Consider the following 12,258-nt stretch of genomic DNA (forward strand, 5'->3'; position numbering starts at 1 on the left):
TAGCTAGTTTTTGCCATCCGCCGCACATTATCATCATCGTTGTGCGACACGACACTTCCGCTGCTTCTGTCTTCAGTTTTCCACGGCGACTTGCCAGCGCCATTTTGTCTTTGTTATCGGTGTGTGGTTTGGAAGCACGTGCACTGCTTGCGGAGCCTCATGGGATACAGTGGTACATAAATAAACCAAAAAAATGTTGCTTTTTTTTTTCTTTTTTTTTTTGAATTGTGTATAACTTGCACCCCAGGAGAATTTTAAGAAAGAGTGCAGCTTGCACACGAGTATATATGGTATTTAGGTGTTCAAACGCATTCGAGCTCCCTAAAGCCTTGGAGAAGAGGCAAATCCACTCTCCTCCTCTCCAGCAATCGCTTGCTAAGGCGGAAAGAACGGGGGAGCACTGCGGGGAATGCTTGTGCTCCCCTTCTTAAACTGTTAACGGGGCGCGGTCGTAGAGTTTGATCGACCCTCTCCGCGTCGAGTTACCGAGCCGCCACTCACGGCAAAGAGTCGGGCGGCGGCAGAGCCCTCCTTGGGCGGCTTGGAGACGTGCAGGTAGAGCTCGTCCCCGGAACCAATGGAGTCCAGGCACATGGTGAAGAGGGAGTCGGCCAGGAGGCTCCCCTCTGCACAGGCACAAACGGACAGATGCACGTGTCATTATGCAAATTCAGAAACAGAATCATACAAAAAGCTTTACGTGTGTATGTATGTTGTGCCTTCTATGTCTGCAGTATCGGCATTTTTGTCATTACAAAAAGCTCGGTGAAAGGTATGTAAAAATAAACTTTCAGCCTTTCCACTCTCGTGAAGAAGTAAGACCAGCGAAGCTGCACTATGGTGGAAATTAAGTATTTATATAAATGTAAGGACTAAGGTGTGATTGGGTATTTGATTATGTGACAACCGTACTCTCCCCAGTTGTTTTTGTTTTTACCACATTAACCACCAAAGGCTCATGAACAGGAGTCGAGGCGTTCTTAGTCGTTCATCCACCACGCTCAACCTTGGTCGGTCCTCCGGTACGGGTGGGTACTTGTAGCCATTCACGGTCGCGAACCGGGGCACCACGCCTTTCAGCAGGAAATCTTGACACGTTCTGCATGTCGGTTCTTTGTAGACGTCCGCCGACTCGATACACTGCCACAACGCGCACGAGATCGTTTCCCGCTTCTTCTTGTCCGAAACGCCGCCGATCGTGGATACGTATCCGGCGAATCAGAGTCGGTCGCACACGGCGCACGTGACACCAAACGGGTTTTCCACAAACTCCCTCCGGAACCTTGCCATCGCCCCTGGGAACTGTTCAGCCGGCGTGGAGTGCTGTTGTCACCGGGCCTCACGCTTGCGCGTGGCCTCCGCAGCACGATCATCGTCCGTGGCATTAGCCTGCCGGCGCTGTTTACATCGCTGGTTCTGTTCTCAGCGGCGGCTTTCCAGGCGAGCGATGTGCTCTTCTTTCGCAAGGGAGTCTGAAGCGGTAGACGCAGTGGAAGTCGAGGCGACAGCGGCTTCGTGTCGGTTGCGGACCCATTTGCGCTGCTGCGTACGTCGCCGATCCTTCTGCACCCAGTCTTCTTTCCCCGAAAGGGCACGCGGCCGACCCATCCTGTGTCCAAACCGAAACTAATAAGAGTGTAGGAAACAGCGTGCAAAATAGACGAGGACGAAGAAACACACGTGATGAGCGCTGCGCTCGTCTCGTGTGTTTTCTCTTCGTCCTCGTCTGTTTTTTTGCACTGTTTCCTACGATGAAGTCCCTCCAACGTGCCCAAGTATCCATTATTCTATGACAGCTGGAAAAGTTGCCGCCATCTACGAGCAACGGCGGCAACCAGACTGGTTGCGTGCTCGCCGCCGTCGCTTATAGATGGCGGTAGCTGTCCAAAAGTTTGTGTAGGTTTGTGTCGACACGATTTTGGTACCGGACACGACCCTGGGGAACCTAGCCCTTAACAGCTCCGCTGTAAAATTGTAGAGCCCTTCCACTTCACTAAAGGTGGAGGAACAGCAAAGCCGTCATTTTTACAATGTCTAGGACAACCTCAAGGATGACTCCTAAGACAACATCGAGAACAATGTCGAGGACGACCTCTCGAACGACTTTTGGATGACCTCTCGGACGACTTCTAGGATGACCTCGAGACCGATGCCTAGAGATGATAACAAGGGATCAGGACTTCCCTATCTAATATTGCCAAGGAAGGCGGACTCACGCTGGTTGCCCCCTCTCTTTTCATTTTTGTTTATTCATAGTTGCCACGACCAATGCAGAGTTTTCTGTCAACATCCACGGACACATTTTTTCCCAGATCCCAGCGCATAACAGCTTCACTGTAAAAAATGCTCTCGACGAGTGCCAAGTCTTTCCGGATGGCAACCGCTGAAGCGTTGCAATTATTTTGTAAACTGATTATTTTATGGGTTGAGAATTTTCGGGTTCGCAGGGACCACGAAACAATCTTCTTACAGCTAACTAGTGCGGAAGGATTGGTGGCCAAGTGGGCTAGCGCACACCTGCTCAGAGCACGTGGAGCAAAAAACTGGCGCTGCAGAACCCAGAGATCCTGGGTTCAATCCCCAACCCTGCCCGTTTTAATCTCTACGAGCATCGTGCAGGCGTGCAGTCGTGTATCACTACTGCGTGGTGCACATTAAAGATCCCAGGCTAGCGGTTGTACTGCACTGGCTAAATTTCCCATCTGCAGCTGGGAGACAAGTCGCCCGTTGAAACAGGCTAAGTTCTGGGCTGTATAAACATACACACAACATACAATTAATTAAAAATCTCGATAAACACTTGGTGTCCAACAAGCATGGAACAGGAATCAGCTTCTGCTTGAACATACTGTACTTGTTTTTGCAAAAAATTCATTTTTGATGCTTGCATTTTCTTTTTCTCCAAACCTTCCTTGCTTTTGCCCCGACCAGTCAGCCCCACCCCAACCAAACAAGGAAAAGGATTATTTTTTTGCGAGGGACAATTCTTGCCGGAGGTTGAAGACAGGAAGAGACTGCAAACTCCATAAGCAGCAAAACAGAAAAAAGACAGGAACACTGCAAGAGTTATTTCAGAGGATGATGCGATTTGAAGGGGCCCCAGAGTCATCTTATTCCCCTGCCACCGGCTTCCGTGCTGCTGTTTGTTTCAACGGTTGAATGGTTAAATGGTTCTGGCATGGTTCAACCATGCCGAAGAAAGAGTGTTGCTGAATCAACGTCCCGGCAACTCACCAGAGCTGTCTATGTTGTCTTCGATCCATTTCTTGGTTCCGTGATAGTTGAACTTCCCGCCGGCCGAGACCAGAAACACAAGGTTGAACCTGATGACGCAACAAAAAAGGAGCGCGGATCACGTCAGCCCAGTGGCAGGGGCAGGCACACATACTTCTAGAATTTAGTCAGTAAATTTTATGAGCCCAAACTCGTACTTAAGTTTTGCAACATTTTACAGAAACGAAAATTAGTGAAGGCAAAGGATTCGAGAAAGATTAAGCAACCAAACAATTACAGCCCACAAAAAGCTTTGAGCTGATTTTCTTTTCACAATTTCTTGCACAGAAAGGGCAAAGGCCTTGTAAGACAACTGAGAGTTTCTGTTGACATTGGTTCTTCGAAGGAACAGCGTAATAATTTTAACATTAAAAATAATTTGCTGCTTTAATTTTTTATATTGTTTATCTTGGGGAGAAAATGCACCACCTTCCCCCGAAATGCTGAAATTCTGCTGCATAACTGCAACGAAAAAAAACAACATATTATTCCTCGGTGTGATGTGATGTCACCGGGAGTACACAAGTTTTTGATGTGTCATCTAACCATAGCCAACAAAACCATTCCTACCCCGCTGTTACCGTCAGAACTATCTTTTCTCTCGATTGCTCGCCGCGACCTTCAACAATGCTAAAGAAACCACCCCGACACCACTCCAATGACAGCGTGAGAGTTTTGAGGGGTTCCCCGAAATTGGCCAAAGTCCGAAAATCGTTACCGCCCCTTTAGTTATGCTTTTCTCAGGTGTTTCCGTCAAAGGAAATGCTCAAACCATCCCCCATTCTCGATGTTGTTGCAATAGGACCATTCGGAAGATTAGTAATTTAGTTAACATGCCAAAAACGAATAGGTGTGTCTTTACTCGTCATTAGAGCCCGGCTACCTGCAAACATCAGCCATGAAACTGGCGAATGTGGCAAAATTTTCTGCTAGCAGATCAGATACAGATAAAAATGTGTTGGGTATGATTCAAAAGTTAGCAGATAGAATGGGGATTTGTAACATTTCTAGATCTCTGAGGCATACCATTTGCTAAAGCCAAGACTGACTGATGCTGTAATCACTATGTCCTTCCTTCAAGGAGTTGGGGCTTACCTCGCTGCTCTAAAAATAAATGAAGCTAGGTTCAAGTATTTTGTTCGCATTAGCTCACCAACAATGTTACCACATATAGCATTCTGAATGGTGAGCACCCAAGACGTTTGGCTTTGTATGTGCAAGTGGACATACAACAAAAGAGTGTCATGCATGTGTTACATGCAGTGACACTAAAATGTTAACACAAAAATAATTTAAATACTGCAAGTAGCATGTGCATACAACTAAGCTTGTGGATGCAATTATGATACGGTTTAGATGCAGGTGCCAAAATCACTAATCACTCTTGATGATGCATAAACACACAAGCCTGTTTTACATACTAACGAGATAAATTACCTCAGTGTACTAACAATAGAAGAGGTGAACAATGGGTTTTCTAGAAAGCCTATGCTCAAGTTAATGCTCTCTCAAAAATCTAATTTAACAAAGCATCAAAATAGTCTCAGATCAAGTGTTAACGACATGAACGACGTCTCTTTTATTACCAGTGTCCTCTATGAGATGGCTATCTACTGTAGTCACTGAAGAACAGATCACATGGGTATCCAACGAAAAAAACAACAAAAAAACTATAGTGTACGCTGAAGACATGTAAGACTGCTTACAAGCAGGAATGTGAAAGCATTCCTACACGCAGCACACTCCTACAAGCAGCGCACCACGTCTTCCTTTTTCACACAGGGCTCCGGCGGTGACACCACGCTCCCACACTGCACATGCGCGGCGAACCCCGCAGGCTTCACATCTCCCGCGACGATGCATCTGCGCTGCTGTGCTTTTTTTGGTGTTTTATTTCTGAGGAGCATCCGCTTTGACCTTGAGCACCCCGCCGGCTTCCGTGACGAAGCGACTGCGTTTCTGTGCTATTGGCCAATGGGAATTTAACTGCCGTTTCGCTGCTCCAGACAGTTACAGACAACGCCGGCTTCGCTCCATGGGACAGTGAATGCTTTCGCGTTAAAACTGCCGACTCACTGTGGATGCGTCCTGGAGCTCGTGTACAGCATGGAAAGCAGGCGGGCCAGTTCCAGAAGTGCCGCCACTCCACTCCCGTTGGAGTCAGCTCCAAATGCCAGAGCCTGCGTCACAAGAAAATTGGCTGCATGTTCGGTCATTTTGCTAGACGCGTCTAGGGGGGAACACTACCTGGGAATGTCAACTTCCGAACCACTCACTCAATCGCTCTGATATTCGCAGGTGATGTTTGTAGCCATATAAAAGGAGGGCATGCGAAGTTTTAGCCCTCTGAACTAATTTCATGAGCTACTATACCCACAAAATGAAGTAAAGCATAGCTTTGCATGGAATCTGCTCGATGAATCTATCATTGAGAAAGGGTGTTGATAACCACATATTTTTTTGGTAAAGTGCATACTGAAATATCTGTTGCCAGTTACTAAGAAAATAAATTTCCGAAAATATGCATTATTCAGGCAAAAAAAAAAAAATATTAAAAAAAAAATTTTTTTTTTCTTACATTTATACTAAGTTTTGACAATTACAATTTTTCATAATAACTGAACATGAAAACGCAAAATCTAAGTTCACAATAACCGGCTCCATAAAGTTTAGGCATATAAGCTGCAAATATTAAGTTTATCCATAGTTTCATACTGAAACGAGTTTTGTAAAGGTGAGATTTGCTGCCAAAAAGCTAAACTGAGACAAATGTGTTTAAAGTGCTCCAACGTCTACCCTTTCTTCATCATCGGTGAACCGAAAATAATTTATAAAAAATTAACTATCCAGTGTAAACTAATGAAACTTTCTGGGAATGCTCTCTAGATGTTGGCGGATGTTAACATGGCATTGTTCAAAATCAAAATCTTTTTGCAGAAATTGCTTTTTTGGGGTAGTACTAAATGCGCTAGCTTTATACGGTGAGTGGTGCTCTCAGTACGGGTGGTGCCTCAGGCAGGGTTTTGTTTGGAAACAGATTACGTCGCACCATTGTCTCTTTGTGACGCTGCATGCTTCCCTTCAGCACCACCTAGATACAAAGCCTTCGCACTGATTTTTCTGGGTCACTAAGGGAGCGGAAGTGCGCTTGCCTGCCCTTTCCGCTCCTCGTCACGCATGCTCTTCCTACACCACCTGTTTCTGCTCCTCTCATTCTTGCCCTTTCCACCCCTCTCTACTCCATGCACTTTCTCACACCACCTGCCTCTGCTCCTCCCGTTCCTGCGTATTGGGTCCAAAGTTAAGTTGGCAGCGCACTCGACTTCCATGCTGGTGACTGGGGTTCAAACCCTGGCACCATTTGCCATGTTTTTAGGATCGTTTAGCAGTTATGAATTGACCGACCTAGACATTTTGTGCTTATGTGGCTCTCAAGGTTGGCTGGCCGTATAAAGCTACCCCTTTGAGAACAATCCGTCTGCCTTTTTTCCGCCACACTGTTTTTTAGACTTGGGCAACGTACAGCCACCACTTTTGGTAGGTGATCGAGGTACAAACAAAAGTTCAGGCAAAACTATATTGCCTGAGCTCTCTGACACTGTATCTGAAAGCTCAAGAAGTCACATTTCCTAACAGCAACTTCCGCCAATTGCACCCGCTCCGTACTAAACACCAAAATGCTATTGCCATTGTCAGCAAGAGTATCGAGAAATTGATCGCCAACACCGCAAACGTAGCTCGTTTAGTGTCTTTAGGTAATGCTAAGAGAGCAGTGACAATAAAAAAACAGCAAAAGCACTACTCACTGGGCTGATTCCATGAGTGTCATAGTGAGCCACAATCACCCCTGTGGGGAGCTGCTCCTCAACTCCAAACCCAGACAGCTTGCCCTGAAGAGCGAGGAAAAAAGATTTAACAGTCAAACACCTCTTCGCCGCTTTCACTCAAGCAGCACTTAACGCTACGAACGCATTCACACGTTGGCAATCCTTGGATTTCCACTTAAAAGGTGTGTGGACACATAAAACAACCCATTGAGAAATACATCTCTATAGTAGAACCCCAATTATATGACTTTTGTGGGACCGTGTGAAATTGTTGTATAATCCGTCAGTCGTATCATCCGAGAAAACAACAATTACTGATACAGTGATCGGCCTCGCGCAAAAAAGAAAAGCGGAGGTTTTAAATGATGTCTGAGCTAATAATCTGCTGTACTTTAACGAAGCAAAAACCGTCGGAACAAATTGGAGCAAAACCGTAGAATTGTACGGTAAAGGCGAGAGTAACTTTATTCTCACCGCAAAAGAAATCGGTAATCGCCTGCTGGACTGGTCGCGCAACATCAGCTTCAATAATTTCTAGCTTTTCTCGTGTTGTCAATGGTGTCTGTTTGCGAGTCATCGTTTGCCGGCGTGCACATTGCGACGATGGGATCCTCGTCACTTTTCACGCTTTCCGAAAGCGGGAACGGCGGGAACCAGCGGAAGCGTGCTCAATTTCGGGAAAAGAAACGAGTTGGAGAAAGTGGCGCACAGAGGAGAGCGGGGGTAAACGAGAGATGAGAGAATGATGGAATGAGCCGAGCAAGGACGCAACGCGAAAATGCCGAGGCATTTCACAACGCGGGGAGGAGAAGGGAAAGCACCGTCTCCTTCTCCCACCCGGCGCTGCAGCTGTCTTGGGTTGCCGGCGGCGTGTTTTTGGACCCTCTGAACTCTTCCGCATTGCTGCGCCGCCACCCCCCTCCTTGCGCAGCCGTCGAATTCGTCTTGCGTTTTTCGCCAGAACGTCGTACGACGCAGAACGCTTGGAATCGCGTGTTGTGTGAACCAAACTTTTAATACACTATTTCTATGGGGTGTTCGCCGGGACTGGGCAAATTGGTCATAAAATGTGGGATGTCACATAAACCGGGGACGCACAACCAAGGTTCCGCTGTATCGCTACTAAGTGACATGAACAAGCACGACTACGCATTCTTTTTTCCTTTGTCAATGGTTGTACAAAGCACGGTGCAGTTAGCATGAACAAGCGATCCCTGGTTTTTCATTGTTTCCTCATAGGAATGAAAGGCTATCATCAAAATTACTAGTGAGGTGAAAGGTACCCCTTTGGTTTACTAACTTAAGATGCAGAATTTGACGGTCGTCAGTAGTGTCTCAGTAAAAGGCAAATGAGTGCAGAGATTGCGTTTGCGCTAACAACGTTGCACAGCGTATGCTGCCGGACAGTATGAGCGTGAACCTTCAACTTGCAGCGCCCAGAGGCAGCGTTACGTCTCAACACGAATTTAGGCGTTCGAGGTCTTAACCTCTATGTCTAATGATAAGTTACGCCGGCAATTAGAGACAGCTCAGAGACGCTTTTTTTTTTTGACATTTGCTCTGGAATAATGGAACTTTAGCTACTTATAAAGTTTTGTATTCTCTTTTTAAAACAATGATTAGTTTTAGTGCAGCTTTCATAGTTTTGTGTTCCAGAGCAAATAAGTAAAAAGCGAAATGAGCAATAGCTCATTTTGCTTCTTATGAAGTCTAGAGTCCTAACAACTACCCAAATGCAGCATAAAATTTTCTAACCTAGAAGAGGAAGATAAAGATGTCATAAAGCCTTCCTTTTAGTTAGTTAAAATATGCAAAAACATAATTAAGATATTGCAATTCCAAATCAATACTGGCACGCCATGTATCCTCATGATAATACATTAAAGATTTCATTATGAAGGGAAGACGCCAAGTGCACAAGCTGAGAAGACAATACAAAGTTGCAAAACGAGAAAAATGCATTTGAAAGTTAGAAACTACGCTCCAAAAATCAGCTCCTTCATACAAAATTGGGACGTAACCAAGATAGGCTGTCCAGGAAACATCCAGAGTCAATAAAATCGTCCCTCCCTGTATCGTGTGACTTTTCTGGCCACTCTTGAACCATGTGCCATCGAACACCATTATGACATTAGCTGCTCCTCCCTATTTCGGTCTTCACGAGGTCACGGCTGGCAGTTTCTGTGGCAGGCAGCAGCATAAACTTTCTTGCCAGTGAAAGTCTTGTGGTGCACTGGTGTAAGCAGGCTGAGAATCACGCTGAAGTGCGAGAGTTTAGGGCGTTCAAGTTGACAAACGGCAAAACCCGCGCAAGCTCCCACTGTTGTAGCTTTGCTTTGCGTTTACGTTTCCATCTGAAGCAGCACATTTTGACGTAAACGTCGAAAGAAAAAACCCACTCAAGGCGCCCATTCTTCTTTAAGTGCAGCTTTAGGAAGAATGAAAAGCTTTCGTGTTTCCTAGCCCCACTTGCGACAAGAAGGGCAGATCACATCGCTCAGAAAGCACGCCGATGCCGCACACCACTAAACTCGCAAAGCCATGGCCACATGTTCAGTAAATGTTTTCGAAGAACCCAATCTTTTTTCGGAAGCACTGACAGATTTGAACGGAGTGCCGATTGCATTGAAAGAGCCGCCGCTGCCGTGGTTAGGCTTAGGTTAGGTAAATGGTTGTTTCTATAACATTCTCCACTTGCTTTTGAGACGCCTTTCTTAAAACTTGTACTTACTTCGGTAGTTCCAAATGCGAAAATCAAGCTTTTAAGTGTTGTCTATCGCAAATCAAATCGGAAAAATGTTGAAGGTACCGCTGCCCCAAGTGACAGCACCATTGAGCTACTGCGAGTTAGTCAGACATGATACCGACACCTAGACAGCACATGACACCTACAATTTTAAGTTTGTTCATCTACTAAAAAAAGTAGTCTGTTACGGATCATTAGACCTGTTGAGCACGCTTCTTACCGAGCACCAGCGCACTGCAGAGAAGCAACACTCGCGGAAGTGGGCTCCACGGGTGTTGCTTTTCTGCAGCACACCGGTGCCTGGTAAGCACGCCCAGCAGGGCCGCGGGAACAGAAAGTATGAATTACACGAAAACGCCGTTCGAATTAGGCGGCTTATAAATAAGCTGGAAACATATCGGAACAAACATAATCTTTTTAATTTGTTTGAATTACCCACGGGTATGAAATATCCGAGTTTGAATTATTGCAAGCCTACTGTATGTGCACGAGCACCTATGGGATCTGACTTGCGACACAAAGAACCTTATCTGCATGCTCGCACCTCCAAACCCTATTGTTTGACACGTCAAAACATGGCACTTCCTTCAGGTGCAAGTTCTATCGGCAATTAATTAACGGCATCGCAGACCTGTATGCTTGAGAGCTGGACATCCGACATGACTTTGGCTTGGCTTCCAGAGACGACCAGCTGGAATCCGCTTGCCTTCAGCATCCCCCACAGTTCTGAAAGCAGAGTTAACGCGTTGGAGGGCGTCATCATTCGTGCAGTGTGCCATAACGAGTCGCGTACCAACCTTAGCATGCAGGCTGCATAAATCTGAGTAGCAGAGCTGTCATTTTTTTCTTTTTTTTTAGAAAACTTCAATTATAACGAGGATTACGGTACACAGGAATATTAGAATAGTCACACCAGAATGAACAGTCCAAATTAACTGATTACAGTCACGGACAGTTCTACAGCACATATACACTAATGCTTCGAACCCACTTTGGATGGCTCGCAAAAGTCGGCTTCTCGGTGTATTGCGCCGTAAAAAAAAAAAAATCTGTTCTGGATTATAAGCAGCGGTGTTCGCAGACGGTGTCATGACCGTGCATGCCCAGTTGTGTGTGCTGGCAAAAGTTAGTGCAATGTGAGACACAAAAGTTTGCGGATCCTCGACCGATCATCCCCGTACCAAAAATGTGCAGCCACGAGTATATTTAAATCTCTGCTTCCATATTCGGTATTTTCTTTCTATTATTAGTAAATTATCACACTTTTAGATTGTACATTAGAGATGCGCACCAGCATAGTGAAAGGTTTTGAAGGATTGTCTGCTAAGCTGAGCGCCGGCCTGCTCTAGACGCTTTCTACATATGTCGAAGGCACATGAGCACGGGCACGACACCGTCTGTAAATGCCACCGCAGATTGCCAAAAACAGATTTTTTTTGTTGTTTAAACGAGGTAGGTTGACTTACTCATATTTTCCACTCCAAGCTTCCACCACCTAGCAGCACCTCCGTAGTTAATCGTGGCCCCGTACGTTGAGAAACCAATGTTTGCAAGCTATCTGAAGTGGGTTCGAAGTGTTAGCATACATGCTGTAGTACAACGAGGCAGTCTTACAGTTGTCTCACGATACACGAGCATGCTGCCTTCTGTAGCATCTCGACTGTGCCCGTACGCTTGAAGGTCACGCGAAGAATGGGCATTGTTGAAAACGGAAATCCCATGACACAGGCAGGACGACGGGAAAACTCTTCGTCATTCTAAAGATACCAAATGTGTTCAATGAAAGAGTTAACGTTCTGCCCGAACGTTACGACCTCTCGTCACCTTGTTTATGGAGTGCTTGTGGGCCACAGACACTGGAACCTCTCAAACCAAGCTCAGAACTTGGCCCATATAGCGCCCTTCTCTTTTCTCCCACAACATTTTTGTTCTGCGTGAAGGTGCACGGCAGCACGGAGATGTCAGTATCTACAGCCTGGGCAAAATGAACTTAACGCACTTTAAACTGACCGCATAGCTTATCATGCTGGGATTTACTACAGAGGTGCTTGAAGTTAGTGCATTGATTAATTGAGAGTATGAATACATGAAACCTCCAGAGTCAAAAGAAATAAAATAAAAACTGGTTTTGTCTATGGTAAATTTAGCGCTAAACCTTTCATCCAGAAATCATCAGGACATTGCTGCTGGCTATTTCGGCGTTTACTACGATTGAAACACGCATGAAATGGAAAGAAAACAGAATTGGCTTACCTATTCTTCATTTCATTTGGCCCAAATAAGTGCCCCAGAAACCCATAATATTTTTTAGTGTACATGCTAAGTAGGAAGAAAACAGTCTTTTTATTTTTATTTACTTAGCTGAGCCAATCTCTCCAAAATTATAGCGAAAGCTTCCACTAACTTCAGGCA

The 12,258-nt window shown here is 45.6% G+C and overlaps 1 protein-coding gene across 1 annotated transcript in view; it reads right to left on the minus strand.

Moving 5' to 3' along the window:
• LOC121834583 (nicalin-1-like) overlaps nt 1-12,258 on the minus strand; it is a 30,953-nt gene that overhangs the window by 12,488 nt on the left and 6,207 nt on the right. Inside the window, exons 4-8 of the mRNA XM_042288315.1 lie at nt 10,478-10,572; nt 7,080-7,163; nt 5,350-5,453; nt 3,235-3,323; nt 502-626 (exon numbers count right to left, since the gene is read on the minus strand). Of these exons, the coding sequence (XP_042144249.1) occupies nt 502-626; nt 3,235-3,323; nt 5,350-5,453; nt 7,080-7,163; nt 10,478-10,572 (497 nt within the window). The remainder of the gene's footprint in view (nt 1-501; nt 627-3,234; nt 3,324-5,349; nt 5,454-7,079; nt 7,164-10,477; nt 10,573-12,258) is intronic.

The sequence above is a fragment of the Ixodes scapularis genome, unplaced genomic scaffold, assembly GCF_016920785.2.
Source record: "Ixodes scapularis isolate PalLabHiFi unplaced genomic scaffold, ASM1692078v2 ptg001727l_1___fragment_2___debris__unscaffolded, whole genome shotgun sequence".
Classification (NCBI taxonomy): domain Eukaryota; kingdom Metazoa; phylum Arthropoda; class Arachnida; order Ixodida; family Ixodidae; genus Ixodes; species Ixodes scapularis.